The sequence below is a fragment of the Falco cherrug genome, chromosome 6 (genome assembly GCF_023634085.1).
Source record: "Falco cherrug isolate bFalChe1 chromosome 6, bFalChe1.pri, whole genome shotgun sequence".
In the NCBI taxonomy this organism is placed as follows: domain Eukaryota; kingdom Metazoa; phylum Chordata; class Aves; order Falconiformes; family Falconidae; genus Falco; species Falco cherrug.
Window position 1 is genome coordinate 35106504 of NC_073702.1, and position 21803 is coordinate 35128306.

A 21803-nucleotide genomic window follows, 5' to 3' on the forward strand; every position below is an offset into this window, starting at 1 on the left:
AGGAGATGGCCTGAACTAGTGCAAGCATCCAGTCCATATGTGCACAACCATGGCATGTGTTGCCTTTGAGCAAGTGACAGATGGAGTCAGACATGGGAAGAGATCAGGGTACTATACTGGTGGAGTTCAACCAGTATGTGTAGGGGAATGGGAAGAAGAACTGTCCAATAGGACTGCACAGGAAAAAGTAGAGATATTAGGTTTATGGCCAAAGACAAAGGGTCTGTAGGAATGCAGGACACAAACTGATGGGAAACTTGGCTTCACTAGTTCTGTGGCTTAGAGTAAAGATTGTTGAACACTGTGGTTTTTTTCAGTTCTCATTACTATAAAACACAATACTTCAGGATATATTAATATACTGCAGGAGCGACTGCTGTAAAGTCAAATCTGTATTAAAGACATGCATCATTTCCTCCACATAATTTCATCTCAATGATCTTAAAATTGTTATGATTCCAATTTTATGCTAATGTTTACAGCAATTCCATGCTATTTATAAAATGATGTAAAATAAAATAACACAAAAATATGAATAAATATTTATTTTCCATTTCCTGTGTGACTATCCTAATTTCTCTCCCTACCTTTTCAGGAAAAATTCTTCTGGAATGGTAATTACAGGCAGGTTAATTTTCTGAATGTTCAGTTCCTGCAGTCCACTTAGTTTGTCTTGCAGAGTCTGGGCATAGGGTACATCTTTTGATGCCTTTTGCAGCCAGGTGTTGGTTGCCTGCAATGAGGAGACGAGGTTTTCAAAGTGAATAAGTTTAGGACTTCCCAGGAAGTTATCTGAGAGCTATTTCAACTATGCATATACTAAGCCCTAGGCATCTGATGAAGTGACTAGTTTGATCAAAGTTGGAAATACACATCTTATTCAGTCTGATGAGTGCTTTTACAAGTAGTTATCATTCTGGCTTCCATGAGGGAGGCATGAATTCGCCAGGGCTATGTGGTCAAGCTGTAACATCTACTGTAGGTTGAAACATACCACGATAAATTGTGACACAATATGCCGCAGTGTCATATCTGTATGAGCCACTTTCCGATCCAGCAGTTCGTTGGCATGCTTCTCTAAAGCTTTTGGGTAGTCTGAAAAGTCAACTGGGAAGCCAGAAGACATTTTTTTCACAGCAGCACTGGCACCTGAATTCCACTCAAGTTCAACTTTCTCAGAATCTGAAAATCATTAATTTAAAAGAAAAGGGTAAGTTTAGTAATATCCCTATCATATTTAAGGATATACTATAAACTAATGTAACAAGATGTTTAAATTTATAGGTTGTACAACATGGATCATATTTTTTCCCCTACCATATCTGAGAAGAACTCTTTCTGAAATGGAGTTTCCATGAGTTGTTGCAGCTGAGCTTATCTGAAGATATCCTTTGGTTGGTGAATAATTAACCAGGGCTTCAGTTCTAAGTTCAGTTTTCAGGTGAGGAATAGAAATTGTGCCTCTTAACATTGCCTCTTCCATTCCAGCATAACTGTGAAAGCAAAACATAAATTTTTCTTTTTATATAAATATAAAGCATTTTACTCTATCTTCTCACTTACGTTTCAGGAGCAATTCCAGCATTTAAATCCATAGTAAAGGCGTAATATGGGTTATAAAAAAATTGACTGATCAAACTTGTAAACTCTGTTCCAATTCAATCAAAGTTTTCAGCTTCTGCTAGTTATTATGGGAAATTTATGATAAATTATTACAATGTTACTGTGCAGATACACACAACGATAATTCCATATTAATTTCAAAATACTGAAATGGATTGAAATATGAGCCTGTCTTGATAAAGTTGTACCTGAACCAAATTTTGAACTTCTTACTCAAGCTGAATTCTCTACTAAGGATTCAGACTGTAGCCATGAATCACACAGAAACAAAATGCTTGACAAAATATATTATGCTACTGGGTTTCATTTTCCTTTATTCACATTTATTTTGTATCTTTGTAACTTTGTTGACTTGAGAAAACTTCTAATATTATGTTAGTGCAAATGAAAGGGAATTGAGGTCCCTGACATCTGTCCAAAGCTCCTACTGATATCAGAGGCAATTCTGCATGAACAGCAAAGACAAAGACTCCCTGGGGCACCATCAAGATCACAGAATTCCATGGAAGATTGAGGTTTATTAAAGAATGCGATCAGCTCATTTCACTATGGGCTTGTGAGGCAGACAATTTTAGAAACCCTGGCAGGCTGAACATTTTTGTTAGCTCCCCTGTAGATGTTCCCGGAAATATTCTCATCGTGAAGCGTGGGAATTTTTACAGGAAGCTCTCAGTTATTTTTGGTTTTGTTACTTATTGAGTGGAATTAGATTTCTTCATGGGGAGATGTAATAACGTTTTTAGAGCCAAACACATCCAGTAAAAGATAATACCTCTCTGAACAAACCTTGATTTGTTTATATCCTTGGATTAGCACACCTGCAATAACACCAGTACAATGTCATTCCTTTAGTCATGTGTGTGCGAACATGGAAGAACTAGCTCAAGGAACTTGTATTACAAGTTATATATATACATATAGTAGGAAAGATCAGTTGGTGCATTAGATTTATTTATTTGATGTATACATGATGGATTACAAATAAAATACTTGAAGGGTTTTTAAAGAGTTTGAATGACAAGTTTATATGTCTCATAAGCAATTTCTCCAAAATGGGATAAAATTTCCCATATTTTTTTACCTTCAATAAAATCTTCAGCTATCTTATTCAAAGGTATCTGTAGAAGTCTAAGTGGTTTTCTGAGTTACCTTATCTGGCCAGTAAGAGTAACTTCGGAAATCTTCTTGTTGTTAAGGTCTAAGTCAAACGTATATGCTTTCTTCCCAGGAATGGATTCATCAGTAATTCTGAAGTTTGTACCAAAGTCAACATCAACATCTGGAATGTGGACATCACTGGACAAAATCTTTTTGTCTCTATTGTACCTGAAGGTCAGTGTGGCCTCATGCTGCTTTACACCTGGAAAATGTAAGGTATTTTGGTTATTTGTAACTATGGAATGTGTTTGGACTTTTCTTAAAATGAGAATAAAAAAGGATCAACTGGAAATTATATCACCCTGAAGATCTAATGCAACCTTTGACGAGCCTGAATGAGAAACTGGGTAATCCTTTTTTTTCTCATCTTCTAGACACACCACGAGCTGATCCACTAATACCGTCACTACATGTGTTACACAAACTTGTCAACCCACAGATTCCCTCTTTGAAAAATTTTTAATCGGAAATGGCATTTTTCTCTTGCTTATACAGAACCCATTAACTTCTCCTCTTCCTTGCTTCCATTCACCAACGCCATACTTTTATTTAAATTGGGGGGAAGCATTCCTGGGATACAAAATCAGCCTCTGATCATGAAAATCTTGCACTGGGATTGCATATATGAAAGTTAAAGTGTTGGCCTGTTTGGTTGTGAAAATGGTGTTCTATTTTCTACTGTAAAGAATTCTATTATAATTTACTCATATAAATATTTTGTCCATAAAATGACACAGTTCAAAACTGAGCTAAACCATACTCGTTTTTCAGAATCTTACCTTCTGCCTGGACAGCAAACTTCAAGGTGTCTACCAGGTCATTTCCCTCTCTCTGCAGGTCATAGTTTGCGCTTGCAGAGTATTCTTTCACTTCACCTGTGGACACTATTTCAACTTCAAATCTAAAGGAGTAAACAAATATATTGTAAATAACTATTTTTCCATGACCACAAACAGAAGAAATCATACAGTTTGCAATAGCTCTCTTTCTGAGCTGCTCCTGCTAGTGTGTTTTTAAAGATTTTTAAAGGTAAACTTTATGTGAGAGGGTACTGTACATACTAAACTCTTACAGGGCAAACACAAAACCACAAAATAAACATTGTTAAAGCTGATATAACTTACTTGGATTCTCCAGTCAAGGGATAATATGGAGCTGCCTCTATGGCACTGGCATTGGTGTACAATAATTTGGTGCAGAAATTTAGACCAGCAATGAAAGGCTTGCAAGAAGTCCAGGTTTCTTGGTTTTCAATAAGAGATGGAAACTCTTCAGTTTTGGCTGGAGACACCAAATGTAGCGTATTGCTGGAACAGATAAGTGAGCCATTTATTCCCAGGACAGGTGTTCAGACATTGTCCTATTAACAAGGTTATTTCCTGAATAAAAATCACTTGTTAAGGTAGGGGCTTAATGAAATATCATTTGGTGGCTAAATGATCAAATGGTTTATTATTATAAGCATTATTATTGATAATTATAATTCCGTGTTGAGCCATTTACCTTGTCTGAAATTAATCTAAGTAGTTCATTTAAATTCAGTCTAGAAATAGGCATTGCTATTATAATAATTTAACATGAAAGAAACCAAAGTAGTAGAAATGATAGTCTTGTTGAAAATTTCAGAAAACAGTGACAAAATAAAGAATCTGTAAGCCATGACTCCCAGTCACCACTTAGCTATTTGTTTATCTTACAAAAGAAGTTATCCCAGTTGTACAATGTCTAGGATTTTTCTGAACTGAAAATTTCTCCATACCTGCCCTAGCCTCTTAATTCTGTCATAATAAAAAACAAGAAGAAAAAGGAAGAACAGAGCCTTGAAAATTCTCATTCTGTTCTCATTACCTGATACTGAGGAGCTTTGTTGGAGTCTTTGGAGCAGGAATGCTAAATTTCAACTGTCCAGCTTTCATACTAACATGTGCTTCAATTCCAGACTCATGGAATATATTAGAATTCATCTCCACACCACTCCTAGCAAATTCAGGCATGTTTATTCCCAGGTGTGTTACAAACTCAATTGCCACTGAAGGTTTAGCAATGAGTTCTGCTTGCATCTATTTAATAAAAACAAAATTATGTATTTATTTGCTCAGTACACTTCTTACTGGTTTTATAAAACAAATGTAATATTCTTGATAATCTAGAGGTAGGTTTTAAATAATTGATTTTGTTATTAAAAGAATTTGATTTCCAAGTCACATAAACATAGGGACCACATAAGTGGTAAATGTAATTTAACAAATACAGCAATATGATAATGCCAAGGAACCTTATCTACTTTAATCTAAAAATACTCATGCTTTGGAAAGATTTTGTACATGGAGCTACTTGCATGTATTTTTAAAACTGACAACAAGATCCAGATTTCCATTGTAAAAAAAAAAAAAAAAAAAAATTTTCAAAAAAAAAGAGCAAACTACTTGACAAAGAAGAAACAGAGCCAAGATTTGAATTTCTCTAAACAGAAAACAGCTTATTTTCAAGCTTTTGGTTTGGCCTCTACAGAAAGAAGGGACAGAATGCAAAATTTTGGAAAAGATTCCAAAGGTAACTAAAAGGCAACCAGTATTAAATTTGGGGACATATTTTTTATTTTTATTTAAATCACGCATATGGTAGAAAATTCAATCTTTAGGTGAACTGAAACTATTGGAAATTTATGTAATTTCCTTATATTGACTAAATTAGAGCGAAATAGATATTAAAACTGTATAAAAGAATGGATTTTTTTTTATTTTAACCAGATAATTTTGTTTCACATGATATTTAATTGTTATAATTTTAAAATATTTCCATTCAGATCAAAAAATGTTTTATTTAACTAAATTTTCAATATTTCTTTTAACTGAAAATCAAAATTTTTACTTTGAATTGGTCACATCAGAATCTTTTATTAATTATTTGAATAGAAAATTCACAATTTTTTTGAGCTTTTGTACTATTATAATTTGAAGAGCAAGGAGAGAGAAATAAACAGAGGTTAAAAGGACTATTTATGAAAGACTGATTAAAATACTTTTAATTCATAATTTTTATTATGTCTCAAACTTAATTTATTATGTGTATTACCTCTTACTTTAATGTAAATGTCATCCACAAATTAACTGGAGACCTCTAACAAGCAAGTTGCTATTTTCATTTCAAGAGAATATTGTAGTATTTAAAATTTTTCTGGTGTTATGGTTTTATCCCTAAATGAGATTGTAGATTATTAGGAGGAAACAAAATATAGACAGCTGTTGAGACTTACACTTTTTTGATGAAGCTTCACAGCTACTTTAGCCCCGGGTGTTGCTATTCCAGACAAGGCAAACTTCAGTTGCAAACCTGCTCCAGTTGGGAGCTCAAACTCATTGTCCATGAACATGTAGTGGACAAATAAATCCCTGTCAACACCTTTTGAGATGGCTTGTGCAATCTGTGAATCAAACAAGGAAATGAACACTAATAAATCTACACTTTGGAATATGTACATTTTGTACTTTTAAAGTTGATCATGGGATGACTGTAGCTGTATAATCCAAAAATTAATTAATATAGAGTACAGAATTTAATTTCTACAGATTCCTTGCTTCAAAATATGTACTAAACTCTGTTTATCAAAATCTCAGTTTTAAACAAATATTAGATTTTATCACCTGCCTTGATACTCATAGATCATCTACCTTGACTGACACATACAAAGGTGAGTTGGTTTAGACAACATGTAACATGTAACTTCCTCAAAGTCTATGGCAAAGCGTTTTTTTACTGTGACAAAAGAAGGGTTTTACCAAATATTCTTAACCTGTACTATATCTTCTTTCCTTTTTAACATGATGAACTATTGCTTAATATTATTATATATTTTCATAAATAGAAATGCAGTAGTATAAATGCCAACATTATATAGTATATATAATGAAGTAGTATAATGGCCAACACTGAGATTTTGGGTATTGTCCAGTAGATAGCTCATTCGTACAATAAGATCTGAACCTTTGCTTTTTCATTCCTCTCACCATCTTCCAGGAGGACTTGGTTACTGAAGTGGCTTCATCATGGGCTTCTCAGAGTCCTTCAGACTAAACCTGGATATTTTATTTTAGCTAATTTTATTTTCATGCTGATATCAAATACCTGTTCTTTACATAATAGATAAAGACAACCTAAATCTTAAAAAAATCTTGTAGAAAAAACCCCAAATTACTAAAATACATTGGTGCCTCAGAAACATACCATTTCAGGAATAGTCTGAAGAGTTTTAACACTCTTTAAAACCATGCTCCCCAGCAATTTGAAATCATTGAGTTTCAGGTATCCAAGTTCTTCTCCCAGGATTCTCAGATATGCTCTTCCTTCAGGAGCTTCCTTGTTGCCCAATTGTTTTATCAATTTTTCAAGGTTAAGCATTATTCCTTTCATGACATCCTGAAAATTCAATCATAAAGTAGTAAAACATATTTATGAGAAACCTGTAAGACCATGTATCTAGAACAGTTACTTAATGCATGTTGGCTAATCTGCACATGCACTTCTTAGAGATTTGTTTCCAGACAAAGGCCCCTCCCGCATACAGTTAAGAAAAAAACATTGTTAACTAGCATTAAGGATTTCTAGTTTAGCTGATAAGGAGAAGGCTCGTAACCAATAAAGAGGGAAATGCTGTAATTATTGTGTAAAGATAGGAATGCCATGTTGTGCAGAGGATGTTTTCAAGCTGTACCTGATCTTGCTTGCCATCCTGGGAGTAACCAAAATAGTCAAAAAGCACCTTGGAAACCTGCTCTGGCACTTTGCCATCAACCCAGTACAAGGCCTTGCTTGCAGTGTCTGGGAAAAATCCCTTCTCTCCAAACAAAGCTTCCAGTGTTGGTTCAAACCCCTTTCCGTCCAAGCCAAGCTGAAAAAGACAGGACAATGCAATAACTGAGACACTTTACCTACTTCTTTGGAGCTTTGCAACAAACAGACTTTCTGGGGAACAAACAATTCATTTAAAGTGTATCCTACAAGTCTATGATTTTTAAGGGAAGGTAGAATACCAGGTCTTACACCTAATTGTGGTGAGGCCCAACAAAAAACTTAAACATAGGCTGTGTCTCACTTAAAACCTACTATGAGTACTTCAGTGTGCCAGTAATGATTCATTAGCATGAAGTCAATTTGTTACAGATGGGTTCATTTTACCCTAGCTGAGGCCTTTAATAACTCCAACAGGGTCCTCCATCCAGTCAGTGCAAGTGACATCATAAAACGGATGGCTTGCTCTAAAGCCCACTGAGATTAAATAAAAGTCCCCTTGTAAGCATAGTCATCTTTAGATTTCTCCCAAACCTTGTAAAAACAATACATTATTCAGAGAATGTTGTTACAAGAAAACAGGAGCGAGAAAGCAAGCAGTGGAATACTCGCAGAAGTTTTGGAGAATTGTACCTCAAAGATATCAGTTGGGCCAAATCCATACACATTCAGGGTGGTTTTTAGCATAGTCTCTTTAGGAAGGTAGCTGTTTGGATCAAATACCACATTCCCCTCTACTTTTGCAGAGATGGGATCAACTCCAGGTACAGAAACTCTTTTGGAAATCTGATAGTTTTGTGAGAATTTTCTGAAATCTTTGGCTGTTGGAATCTGGTTTCCTTTCAGAGCTTCTTCAACTTGGCTTTTTAGACTAGGAAAGAGGATAGCAATACAAATATAATATATATTTGAACAGTATAAATAGTATAAATTCCAAAACCTCATTTAGTCTGAGTTGAGGGATTTCTTGTGACACTTGCAGACATTCATACAACTGAGGGGATTGTAAACGGCTAGCTTTCTGCATGTGTTAACAGTAAAATAAAGACTTAAGTGAAAGACTGTAAGCTGGCACTGCTCTGACAAAGCCATAGATTTACTCAGCTGATGTGCTTGTTCAAACAAAGAAAGCAAACAAATAAACAATCAGAATATGCACTGTTAAATAACTAGTACTGCAATTACGGTCAGAACTTTGTTCTTCCTAGGAGACCAGTATACAATCAAGTTTTACTTACTCTTCAATGCCTACTTCTTCAGAGTCTAGGATGTTGGCAATGTGTGAGGCAATAAAGCTTTTCACTTGCTCGTTCTTCTCCTTTGTGAGCACTCTCAAAATCTTTGTGAGATCAATTGGGGAAGGGTTTTTCATCAGTATAAGATAGGCTGCTAGACGTTTGTCTGTAGGTGCATCCCCTTCTTGGAATGCTTTCAGAAGTGCTGAACGGTCCTAAATAAATAGAGAAAGGTTTGCACTGGTGGGCTGACTAGTAGATGATACTGCTAAACTCTTTTGGGAATATATAAGGTGAAATAATTTCCAGGATATAATTCTTTCTGGATTGCCTAACTGTTTCTATACTTTATTTCTAGAGATGACCAAAAATACTTCATTGAAACTGTTTTGATAAAATTTCTTTTGATAGAAAATGTCATATAAATTTTGTTTTTATTAAAACTGATTTTCTTATCCTATATCTTGCAGGTTACTTTTTTGTTCAGAACACTGAACTTGGTTGTTGGGAATCAGAAATGTTCTGGTCTGCAGCAAATTGTCAATTTTTGGAAAAAAAGTCATTCAATTTAGGAAAAAGCGGCAATCAAAATCTTTTGCTGAAGAAAAATTAAAAACTTAGTTTGAAAATAAATAATAATAAAAATAAATTAAATGCTTTAAATTAAACTGAATCTGAGGATGTGAACACCAGGTGTTTCCAGACTCCCAAACTCAGTAAGTCTTCTCTGGAAACAATCATGTGTTTAGAGCAGAAACTTGTTGATATTGAAAAAATTTCTCTATATTAAGCTGAAGTGCTAATGACACCAATTCTGTAGAAGGTGCTTTAATGTCACTAATAAATCTAACCAGTACTATTAATAACAATGACATCAAAATGCAGATATAAAATAGAGACATGATTTTTTCTTTGTTAAATCCATTTACATCTGGAGTACTTAGTTCATTAAAACTGCCTTTAAGTAAGTAAAACTCCATTTAAGACACTCTAATAGGAACAGATCTAAACTTCCTATTGAAACAGAGACTACCTATACAAACAACTGCATCTCAAAGGAGCAACACCCACCAAGTCAGAAGCCTGCAGAACTTCTCAGATATGTGTGTGGAAACTAAGAGAGTTCTACAAAAGCTGGAGACAGCTAAAAGGAAGATAGCAAAGCTATGAAATAATGGCAACGCTTGTGCATATTCAATAACTTCTGTGAACAGTCAAGGTGAACTGAGGACAGTTTAAGCTAATTCTTGTGATCCAATTTACCTCTTCGGTAATAGTCATTTTCCTGAATGCCTGGATGGCTGCTTTCTGAACTGAAAGTGATGCAGCTTCATTTCTTATACATGTCTTCAGAAAAGATTTCAGGTTGGGTTTAGCTTTCTCCATTACTGCACCCATGTTTCCAATAGCCTGTCAGTGATGAAAACACAGAAAAAGGATAAACAATTTTTTCTCCACCAAAAGAAGTTGAGTAATACGTGTACTATGATTTAAAATAATAGCCTGCATAAGGAAAGAAGGAAATAAAAATACCCGAAGTGTGAGGTATGTGAGTTCATCTTCCCCAGAACAATCAGTACCAAGTAGTGATACCATGAAGTCTGCAACATCTGTTATTTCCTCTGTCACAGTCCTCTTCTCATTGTAGAACCTAAAGAAATAGAGAAACACATTAGAAACAAAAGGAGAAAATGAGAAATGTCTATTTATGTTTTATTCCCAAAGAGCGAATTCATGAGAATAACAAAAAATCCTCAAAAACTGACTGCTCTTATGGTTTACTCTAAGCGTTGTAATGTTTTCTGAAGGTAATTTTGTACAATTACATGCTGTCATTACTTACTTAGTAACAGAATTACTCAAGCCATAAAAAGAAGCTCTACTTGGTTGATACTGGGCCATGTTAAGAATTTCCCGTATTATTTCTGAAGTTGGAGAAGGCAATAGTCCCAGGGTATACGTGACCAGGTCTACCACAAGCGGATTCACGTTTCCAGTTCTCAGTATTTGAAGGACTGCACCATAGCACTCTGGAGTCCCACACTGAGCCAGGGCCTGAACTGTGATGGAACTGAAAGGAAAAAAGATGACTTTGATTAACTAAATCCCTGTTTGCAGTTATCACTGCATGTTGCACAATTGAAATAAACATTTGATAGGTTTGTTAAGGTGTTTTAATATAAATTACATACATTTATGTGTGACTGGAAGCAAATCACACAATTGTTTATGAAAAAGAAGCTTCTTAGTTTTACAAATTATACTAACAACATGTTTAGCTATGAACAAGAAAGTATTAACGATACTATCATTACACAGACATATCTTTTTTTCTCAACAACAGACTTTCCCACAATTTTAAGTATTCTAATACAATACATTGAAGCAGATGGAGGCTCTAGTCCCTCAACATAAAGTATGTGTACATTGACTCAAGACCAGCTAGGACAGAAGAATAAGGGTTCAGAGTGGAGGGGAGGGTCAGACCAAAGAATCATGCCCTTACGTGTCTCCAAAAATTTCACTTTCAAAACCATGTTCTTTACTGTAAGTCAGACTCGGGAGTTTAGAATTAATCATTGTCCTTGAGCAGAACTGCATGAAAGATATTTGGCTATAACAACATATCCACAGGATGGTGTCTGACATACACACTTGGGATGGTGGTGAGGAGAAAAAGTCTGTACCGGCTGTATAATACTCCCACTTAAGCTCAGTTTCTCCAATAAGTTTGGAAGATTTGTTAGGGAATGATCAAAACAGTATTAGTTCTTCATAGAAGACTAGAACTTTCAGATCTATTTGAATTGTTATACTGTTCTCATATATTTAATATTCAAGTTCCAATTAACAACTGAGCTTTTCTGATGGCAAAATGTGAAATCCACAGGTTTTACTCTTCCTAGAGAATTATCTCTAGATAATTCCGACAATACTCATCTTTCTGAAAGACACTCTTTACATCTAATTAACCTCTAAGTTAAAACCACTTGCAGCAAATCATCAGCTTTAGAATGGACTTCTTGTGACATTGACATGACGTGTATTTGCACAATGAACTGTTGTAACATACCTTGAAGTTTCCATCATCTTGGGTACAAGAGAGCCAAGAGTGGAGTTATGTAAACTTCTAAGCCCAGAAACAAATTTGTAAAAGAGTCTTGCTCTCTGCTGGTTCTGCTGGGAGGCTGTAAGTTTCTGCAGTTCTTGAAGGATTTTCAGAACAACATCCCCCTGCCTGGGAAATTTGGCATCTGTACTTTCCAGTGCAAGTCCCTTCTCCTCCAATTCATCTAGCAATTAAAACAATTGCATTGTTTATGTCTTTATCAAGGAGCTATGTTCTTTTTTATCTTCTGTCATACATTTGGTATAAATACAAACTCTGTAGATTATTTTGTATGATAAAATATGTAGATAATTTATATGAAGTTTAACAGCTGAACAGTTTCTAAAAATAATGTAGTAGAAATTAAGTGTAATATTCCCAAAAGTTGAATAATACATATTTGCATAATTTAAAAAAAAATGATGAAGATGATTCCTTAACACCTTTTATTTTAGCATAGTTTCCTTTTCCAACTTATAATGAGTAAATCTTAGGAGAAACATGTTATGACTAGGAATGACAACTGCCTGTCAAAAAAAGTGTGTTTCAAAACCAAATATATAGTAATCATGGACTGTTTGTATTTGGCATATGAAGCCAAAAGTTGCATAAGAAATTACGGTTAGCTAAAAAGGTTCAATAAACTAGTTTCCAATAAAACTACTTTCCAAGCAAATTATAAAATTTTAATTATAAAGAATAGTTTCAAAATTAAAATGAAAACACAAAGATTAAAGATTACAGTGTTTTAACATTTTTTAGGTTTGCCTATTTTATATCCCAACCTTATTCCAGACTAAATTGATCAAACTTCATTTTAAATTATGAATTGTTTTGGTCCCTTCGGCAGCATTATTAATCTTTTAATTAATCCAATGTTTAAAAACAATTGTCCCTGTATTTAACCTGTATTTATATTTTGTCCATGTATTTGTTTTATTGAGAACTGTAACTATACCTCCATCAAAATTTTTGTTATTGATCTTTGGGGTATCTTCAAGCTTCAGTGTCTGGTTGACCTCTGTCATCACACCATAGCGATTTCTAGCAAAGAAAGAAAAATGCAATGCTTTAGTTGATCCAGGTACCTTTGAGCAGTGTTGCCATGCTTCCTGCCTTCTTGAAAACAAAATGCATATTTGGGGATGAAGTCAGGGCAGAATGTGATACATCACAATTTGAAATGAATATTTATAAATAAAGATTAATGATAAATAGTGCGCAACCTACTTGTATGAGGAAGGCAGAAACAGGTGCTTTTCACTGCAGACAGCATCTCTTATATGCCTTTTCTTTGCATCAATATTGTAATGACAGAACTGAGTGCTCCTTAGAAGGGTAGATAACGGGATGTTCTGTAAAACAGTTTGGCAGTTGTTTTACTGACTAGTAAAGGAAACAGTTTTAAAGGCTGCTGCAGTTTTACTGTGATATTAACCGTTACAGAATATTTGAAACAAAGGTGTATAACTGGAATCATTCTCACATAAAGAAAAAATTGTGCAGGTATCAATCTTGACTTGAAGAGACTACTTGAGTCTCTTCACAGGCAAAAATCCCCCTGAAATTTTCCCTTAGGCCTTATTGAGGTGTTTGGTTTAGTAGTTACTTCATGACTGATCCCCTGCTGCCTACAACAAAAGACTCCTTCATAGAACTGGTTTGTAATTTTTACAGTAGATCAGGCCCCTTGTAATGCTCCTTTTATTTCACTCTTACTATACAAATTTTAAAGATTTCTACAGGCTGTAGAAGTGGCAGAAATCGGAAAATGTGTTTTTAGCATGATATGAAATCCTAACATTTTTATTGAAGCAAAATACTCAAAAGGACAGGTACCATGATAACAGGAAGAAATCTGCCAACATTCATGCAAGCAACTGCATTTGATCGTTGTGGATTAACAGGTAGCCTGAACAGCATGCCAAACCATCGTATCATATACACATCAGTGTTATGGTAGACGCCATGTTCCACATGAAATTTAAATGCTGAAACTTGTGACTCATAAAACTGAAAATTTGGATAGAATCTGATAGGTTATTATGTAGTGAACAGTACTAACTCCACCCATGAAAAGCTCTCCTTTAAAAAAATAAGGAGAAGAACATGAAAGTAGGTAATTAAACTCTTCCTCTGCATCTGTTTTTCTCTGATTGCCAACAAAACTACAGCCTGATATAATGCAAGGGTGTAGATAACCTATTTAAGCTTTAAGAAGATAAATACAGAATTTAGTTGTTGCAGTGGCTGTTTCTCATTTTAAGTGATGTAGCGAAGAATATTTTATGTATTTTTTAATGGTATACTTACTAGTCCCTTTACAATGGCAATAGGGCTGACATAATCTCTGATGGGACTAAAGTTGTCACAGGCTTTCAGGTCCCTGTTAATTGAAATATCTTCTGCAACATTTCCTTTTCTAGATTTGAATTCAACTTCACTGTCACACTTTCCATATACAGTATCCTAGAAAGAAAAAAGAAATCAGTGTCTTTATTCATACGGTCAGAAATTTTCTGATCTAGCTGAAAGGCACCCTTTCTCAACTGAGTTTCCAGGTCTTTTGAAAATGATGCTCAGGAGTAACTCTGCTAGGTTAAGGAAATAAATTCCTTTGTTAAGGAAATAAAGTGAATGGTTTCAAAACACCTACCATTGAAATAGTTTTTATGTTTTCTACTGTTTCTGTTGGCACAAGTAGAGCTGAGATGATTCCTCTCTTGAGATTCAGCACATTCAGAGGTTCATCCTTCTCTGGATACAGTTTGACTTTTGTTCCATCCTGAATGCTGAATTTTAGTTCATGCCTGCCCAAAAAACCCTCAGCATTAGTATGAAACCATGTTAAAGCCACCCAGTGAAGAACATGCTATCAATAAATTGCTGGGCTATAGTTAAACCATCATGTTTATCTTGGTCTGTCATTATTTACTATACACTCTTGTCACTATTAAAGGGTTTTACTATTAAAGCAGGAAAATTCTAACCAAGGACATTCTGATATCAGCTACTACGTCATCTAAGGACAAGCAAATATCAAGAGCAAAGACTGGAAGTTGGAAGTGCACAAATTCAGAGGAGATTAGTAAGTTTTCAGAATGAGGTAATTATTAACTACTGCAGTGGGCTACAAAATGATGGGAAGGATTCTCTACTTAGTTGCAGTCTTTAAATAAAGCCTTGATAGTTTTCTGAAAAACATGTTTTAACACTGTCTCAAGTTGTTTTGAGATCTATGGCTTGTGAAACAAGATGGAGTGAATACTGAGGCACTGAAACAAGCATGAAGGTGCTTGAGTAAAATATGCACTGACAAGCACTAGAGACTAGTTGGATGGAGGGAGTAGTAGCAATAAGTTGCGAAAGCAGATAAGCATGGAAAAGATAAGTTGCATAGGTCATTAAAGATTGGGACGGGAAAACTGGACTTCAGTCTAAAATGCCTTTCTATTGCACAGTCTTTGTACCATGTCAGCAAAGGGAAATGATCTTAAAATGGCTACACACAGCCATTTGAGAATTTGCTTACAAGAAGGAACTTGCAATACTCCTTTAGGGGACTACCCAACAGTTTCCTGATGTAGATTATATAAAGGACAAAAACATTGCAGGTGAAAATTCTGGATGGAAAAACCCCTTCTCTACTTGCAATTGAGAACTGTGCCAAGTTAGCCCTAAATTGTATCAGGGAGAGTTTTGCTGTGGGAATAGCTTATAAGTCTACCATGTTATCATGATATGTGTTCTATGCCTGGAAAATATAGTCAGGGTGGACTGCAACATTGCAGCCCATTCCATGCTAAGCTACAAGTATTGGTGATAATTGATATTGCTTACTTGGACATGGCATTTGCAAAGTCCTCAGAGTTCTTTGACTTTTTCAGCACGGCCCTTCCCTCAGTGTCAACACCAAATGTCTCTCTCAGGGAGCAATGCATTGTCCTCAGGATGAAGCGGCACAGCTGTGGTACCTCCAGTTCGACCTGAAAACACAAATATGACGTGTTTATTCTTTTTTCATTATCATCTTTCCAGGATCATCCAGTTACAGTTTTGAAAATGTGGTATTCCTTGGGTTTTGTAAAGTGTCAGAATCACCCTTCTAACAGCTGTTGGGAGATTCTAAAGTACTCTAAATAGCTTAAGGTAACTTGAGGGAGAAGATATGAAAGCAGATATTTGCATGGTTATACTATATACATGGTAAACAAGCAACTTAGGTTCTGAAAATTTATAATACTAGAATAACTGTATGATAACTTGAGTCATTACACTGATCAATGTTCAGACTCTGTCAGAACAGTGTGTGCTAAATAAAAAAATATTTTCCCCAGTTACTCCATTTCAGAACCACCTCCACCCCCCCCCATGACGGGAAAATTTTGGGTAAGACAGAAGGATATTGGGTAGTGTAATAGGCTACAGGACCTTTTACTTCTACAGCCCTGATCCTGTCTTGACTGTTACCATGCACAGGCTATCAAGTGGTCTTCATGGCATCAATTAGCTATTTTAGTTCAACTTCTAGAATTGTTTCATGAACATTGGTAGACTCAGCTTGGGAGCTAAGGAAAACTGAACTACCATGTCTCCACCCTCTTTCACGTTAAAGTACAGACAGATTAGGATTGAAATGCACTGGCACCGTGATATGAAGGACTTCTACCATCCTCAGTGCTTTCTGTCTGGGACAGGGAGGGCTTAGTTTTCAGGAGTCTTGACAGGTGCCTTTCAGAAGAGTGATATGTTTGGAAAAACAGTGAAGGATGCTTCTCAGCTCTCAGCTCCCACGTTATTCGGTACACAGTCCCAATCAGTTGTATTTACTCCTCTTTTCCTACCTTGCAAGTGATCTTTGAACCACTTCGTGAATCTGCTGTTCCTGTGATTCCATTCGATGTTTCTGCTTCATATAAGTAAACATACTTTCTGAGGTGTTTAAATCTGGTTGCATCTTCTGCAGTTGGGAGGAAAAAAAAAAGAAAAGTGCTTTTGTGACTTGGGTAAGATATCCATATGTAGAGCCTTACAACACATGCTTAGTGTTGTGTAACTGACATGAATGCCACATACAAAGGAAGCATGAGGACCCTCCCACTATTTCCTTCAACAGAATAGCTTTAAGATAAAGAACTAATGTCTTCACGTCAGCTGGACACTTTCTGAAGCATAAGACAAAACTTGTGGGGGAAGCATAAGTTTTGAGGTCCACTGGCATTTGATGAGATGTGACAATATAAACCCATCCGGCCTTCAAATCATGTCCCGTTAAAGTAAACGACAAAAATGGCAGAAAACATAAGATGTGGAACTATTTTTAAAATGACCTTATTTCTTCTAAATTAAACCAATCAAATGGTAGCTTTGAAATTGGTAATAAAATTATTTGTTTCAGCTCAGATTCTTCCATCATAATTCAAATGCAAGGAGCTGTTCGATCTAAGTCACATGACTTAAGACTGAAAGCAAATAAGCACAAAAAAACACAGAACAGCAAAACTAACAGCATTTCTCAATATCATTTCACCTGAATCTACAGAGCACTTTTCTACCCCAGATTCTCCTGAAGCACAATCTGCTCTAACTCACTTAGTAGATCAGCAGATTTTACTGGAGTAGACTCTTTTTAATGGGGATAAACTTTAGTTAAATGAAGAGCACCCAGAACAAGGCAAAAGCACTCAGTTATGAGCAAGAATAAGGGAGGAGGAAGTATTTGCAGAGGTGTTTCTCTTTTTATCAAAGGAAGCCCCCAAAACATCCTCAAAGGGATGAATTTCACCTGTGTTTAATCTGTCCCTGTTGCTTTCAGAGGCAATTAATCTGTAATTTTAAACCCTACAAGCAGGAATGAATGTGGTAACAGAAACATAAAGAAAAAAATATTTTGTCTCTGTGTCAAACACAGGGATATAAGATCTTCTTTTGGTGTCTGGAATGCATAATATATGCCAAATGATGTCCTCGATTCCAATTCACTCCAATTATAACTGCAGACATAATTTTGAACTAAACATGTGATGATTAGGCACTTTAAGGGATTGTGTTAGAGCAGTTTAGGCATATTCTATCTGAACAAAAAGTTACTTTTCCCTCTGTTTAGACTGAGCAACTCACTCTGTGATGCTGTTGTGATGCTGAGTGAAAAGCCATTTGCTAAATTGCTCCTCTGTGGTTATTGGTGACTGTCTGAACATATTGGAGTCCTCATCTACTTTTATAGAAGAAAAAGGGTAAAGTCCTCTTGGTATAAACCCATATGCCCACAGCCAAGTTTGTGATATTATGCCTGGCTTAACCTGCCATGAATGTAGCTTGCTCTTTCTCTTTTATAAAATATTTGTCATGTCAGAGGCCAATGGCAATGCTATCTTGCCCATTATGTCACAGAATTACATACTTAGAGAGGAGAACAGAACAGTACTATAAATCTTGTATTTCCTGCTTGGATTATCACTTTTACAAGTGTTACAAACTTCAATAGTGTTTTAACTGAGATTAATTTCATGTAATTGCTAAACAGAATCAATATAATTAATACTAGCTACCATGCAGTAATCAGCATCTTACAAACATTTGAAAACTGAATTAAATTATCTAATTAACCTTTAAATATTACTCCTATAAAAGAATTCAACACTGTGCCTTGCCTGTCAGTTTTGGCTGTCCTGGATCATAACATTGCTTAACTGTAAATTCTCAGAAGTTTTCGCAACACTAGTATCTGATACGCTAAAGCAAAAGGTTAATTATTGCTTCATTTCCTGCTTTTAAACAGAAATAAATGGAAAAGGAATAGCGAAATGATAAGATTGGAAATGCAAATACCAAATAATTTATTGTATCAAAAATACACAAGAAATTGGCAATGAAGCCCAGAAGTCTTTGAGTTGGTTCAGGCAGTTGAAATAAACCCAGTTGCCTGGAGATGGTGCTAAAGCATCCAACAAGGGAAAAAAATCCTAAAGACACAGAACAAAACAACCCATTCAGTACTTTGACCCTATGGTGGAACATTATGTATCTAACCAAGCAGCCAAGGCCAGTCAGAGTTCATTATAAAGATAGTGCATAAAGTCAGCATTTCCTGAGTCTTGTCTTGTTTTAAGAAATTGCTGTCCTTGCTGACAGAGTTGATGATTTATTCTACAGGTATTCAGTTAGATATTCAAGTGCAGTTCTGTGGGTTTAGCAGCTACTGTGAAGGGTAAATGACAAGTGAGATTCAGCTCACGTAAAGTGTAATGTACATAACCTCACTGCTAAAGCTTCATATCTAAACAGGGATTTCTAGATGAAGGAATTCGCACCTGACGATAAAGAAATCAACAAAACAATGGAAAGTAGTTTCTTAATGAGAGCTTTTTAAAAGTTTAGAAACTTGATCTTAGGAAACTTTTAAAATTCTTTGAGCTAAGCCTTATAGATAATTAAATACCTAAAATAAATGGCAATAAAGATATCAAAACATCGCCATCACTTTTGTTTCAGTTATTTCAGAGGAAGAGATTTATAGAATAGGAAAAGTCAGGCTTTGAGATATGCATTCAGTTAATATAGGAACATAAGACAACAAAAGCAGATGCAAGAAGTCATTTACTTGAACATCCTGGATTTCCACTTTCAGGTGTTTCTTCTTCTGTAAAGAATAAAACCAAGAATTAAAAGCTGGAAAAGCTATAAAACAAAGGCTATAGAAATATAAATGGAAATACTACATTTTCTTTGTAAGATCTTTTCAATTCATACCAACTCTTGATGTAGTTTGGCATACTGATGTAAGTAACAAAGCTACTCTTAACATTGACAGTACAGAGTCAAATCTAAAGGGAGCTGTAGTATCTGCCTTGGGATTGTGAACTAAGACCTCAGAATAAAATCTTTAAGTCACTGAATTGAATTATTTTGATTTAAGCTGAGAAGGATCAGCTTCTATGTTAACAAGTTTTTTAAAAGCCCTATGTTATGTGAAATAGTTTATAAATGGTGGGCACAAAATGTAGAGGTAGACAGATGAAATGTACCATATAATACAGTTTACTTTAAAATTTTTAGTCTATTTGAGTGCACAAAAATATACTGCATAATGGATGAATGGCTATATTTTGCTTTTTGTACATTTATAAAAGGACAACTTTGATGATTAGTACTACATTTTTCTGCTATTAAATCTTTTCTGAGTGTTGAGAGTTCATTCTTTGGAGGAAAGGAACACTGACTGGAAGCCTATTCAAGTCAAGAAAAAACATTTGCTCCAATCTGCCTTAGGTATGTCCCACGTAACTATTTAAAATAAAACAAAATCTACTAAATTTGCTGCATTCATTTTATTCTATAACATTCTTTCAGATATCACACATGAATTCCAGCACTTTTCACAATATTCTCTGCATATTTTCCAAGTTTTTGTTCTGGGAATTCGAAGGCTGACCACTCTACAGAAATGATGTAGCATTAGTTTCAGTAGCAGCAATAGCAACACTAATACTACTATTGCTGTTACAATAGTAAGAATAACAACATTATTAATAACCATTAGATACAAGTCCATCCTTTAAAATTGTATAACAGCAGTCAACAACAGAATATTAGTTCAATAAAGGTGTATTTATGATTAATTTGATCTGCATATAAAACCAGACCTGCACAACTGGCCCCAGGCTAACCTTCCTCCTTAGGGTTCCTGAAGTCTTTAGTAACACTACAGCATCATATTCTAAAAAGCCCCTTCTTGGGAAGCAAGGATAGCTCGCAATCCACAGCACCATATTGATCTAGGCCATCTTTTCTGATCTTAGGAAAAAAAACCTTTGCTGGCCTACTTCTTTTACTACTACTGCCGATGACTCTGTCCCTTTAACAGCAAACTGTATTTCAAACATCAGCATTGCCAGCCAAATACATTTTGCTTTATTGCTCTCCACCTTCACACGGGCCACAAAATAGCAACAGCTAGGATAAGTCTGTATGGTATCTCCAGGCTCCACTATCTCCATGGGGGTTTAAAAGGACTGCACTACAGAAAAACAATTAGGCCAAAATAAAGTATGTGAATTCCTTACAAGTTGCAAAATACATTACATCTGATCAAAAGACATCAAGTGACATTTGTGACTTGGGATCTTCTCATGATTGTCCAGTCATACGCAGGGAAGAGATGGTATATTTGCTACATGTACCTTCTCTAATTCTCTAAGCCATTGTCCTGCTGATTTTTGCATTATTGTTGTTTTAATGGGTTTATAAATAAAGCAGCAAAAAGCACTAACATAAAAGGCAATACTTACGTGTGAGAACACCATTGCTGAGCAGCAGCAAGAGCAGCAAGAGCTGCACAGGGCCCATGGTGAGCCCCGAACCCTCTTGCTGCTCTTTCTTTTTCCGTCCCTTCCCTCTTCACCTCTTCCCTACTGCCTCACAGGGAGAATGAGCCTTCTGACTTGGACCTCCATTTATATAGTCTGTAGCAAGCAGCTGAGGCAAACGGTTTAGAAAGCTCAGAGCAAATTGCCAAAGGTCCAAAGGTGAGAGTCCCAGATCCTCACTGCACTCCAGGATACACTCTGCTTTGGTTGCTGGGAGTCCCTGAAGGCAGAAGACTTGAGCATATACTGGAGATGTCACTCTTCCAGTTCATTGGTTTTTTTCTTTAACAGATTTTTTAAAAGCCAAATCCCTCAGCTGCAGACTCCAACGACGTATTGAAATACATTTCCCACACCTACATAGGAATGATTACAACGCATAAATTATAGCTGGACGAAATGATCACTGCAACATACTTCCAGTATAGATGTTGAGAGCTTAAGGGTATGAGTACTTGAGAAAATGATAGTATTGTACAATTTAGACCTCTTCCCTTTAAAGGCAGGAGAACGAACATTTAA

General features: G+C 35.5%; 1 protein-coding gene across 1 annotated transcript in view; it reads right to left on the bottom strand.

Annotated features, from left to right (window-relative positions):
• Positions 1 to 21340, bottom strand: part of APOB (apolipoprotein B) — a 37977-nt gene extending 16637 nt beyond the window's left edge. The window contains 24 exon segments of the mRNA XM_055713977.1: positions 588 to 733; positions 995 to 1182; positions 1318 to 1493; positions 2773 to 2983; positions 3561 to 3682; positions 3906 to 4088; positions 4630 to 4841; positions 6038 to 6205; positions 7006 to 7197; positions 7493 to 7669; positions 8203 to 8440; positions 8808 to 9019; positions 10068 to 10214; positions 10338 to 10455; positions 10648 to 10875; positions 11878 to 12097; positions 12872 to 12957; positions 13144 to 13268; positions 14227 to 14382; positions 14570 to 14723; positions 15754 to 15899; positions 16758 to 16873; positions 19517 to 19555; positions 21204 to 21340. Of these exon segments, the coding sequence (XP_055569952.1) occupies positions 588 to 733; positions 995 to 1182; positions 1318 to 1493; positions 2773 to 2983; positions 3561 to 3682; positions 3906 to 4088; positions 4630 to 4841; positions 6038 to 6205; positions 7006 to 7197; positions 7493 to 7669; positions 8203 to 8440; positions 8808 to 9019; positions 10068 to 10214; positions 10338 to 10455; positions 10648 to 10875; positions 11878 to 12097; positions 12872 to 12957; positions 13144 to 13268; positions 14227 to 14382; positions 14570 to 14723; positions 15754 to 15899; positions 16758 to 16873; positions 19517 to 19555; positions 21204 to 21261 (3818 nt within the window). The 5' untranslated portion in view covers positions 21262 to 21340.
• Between the last annotated feature and the right edge of the window lie 463 nt (positions 21341 to 21803).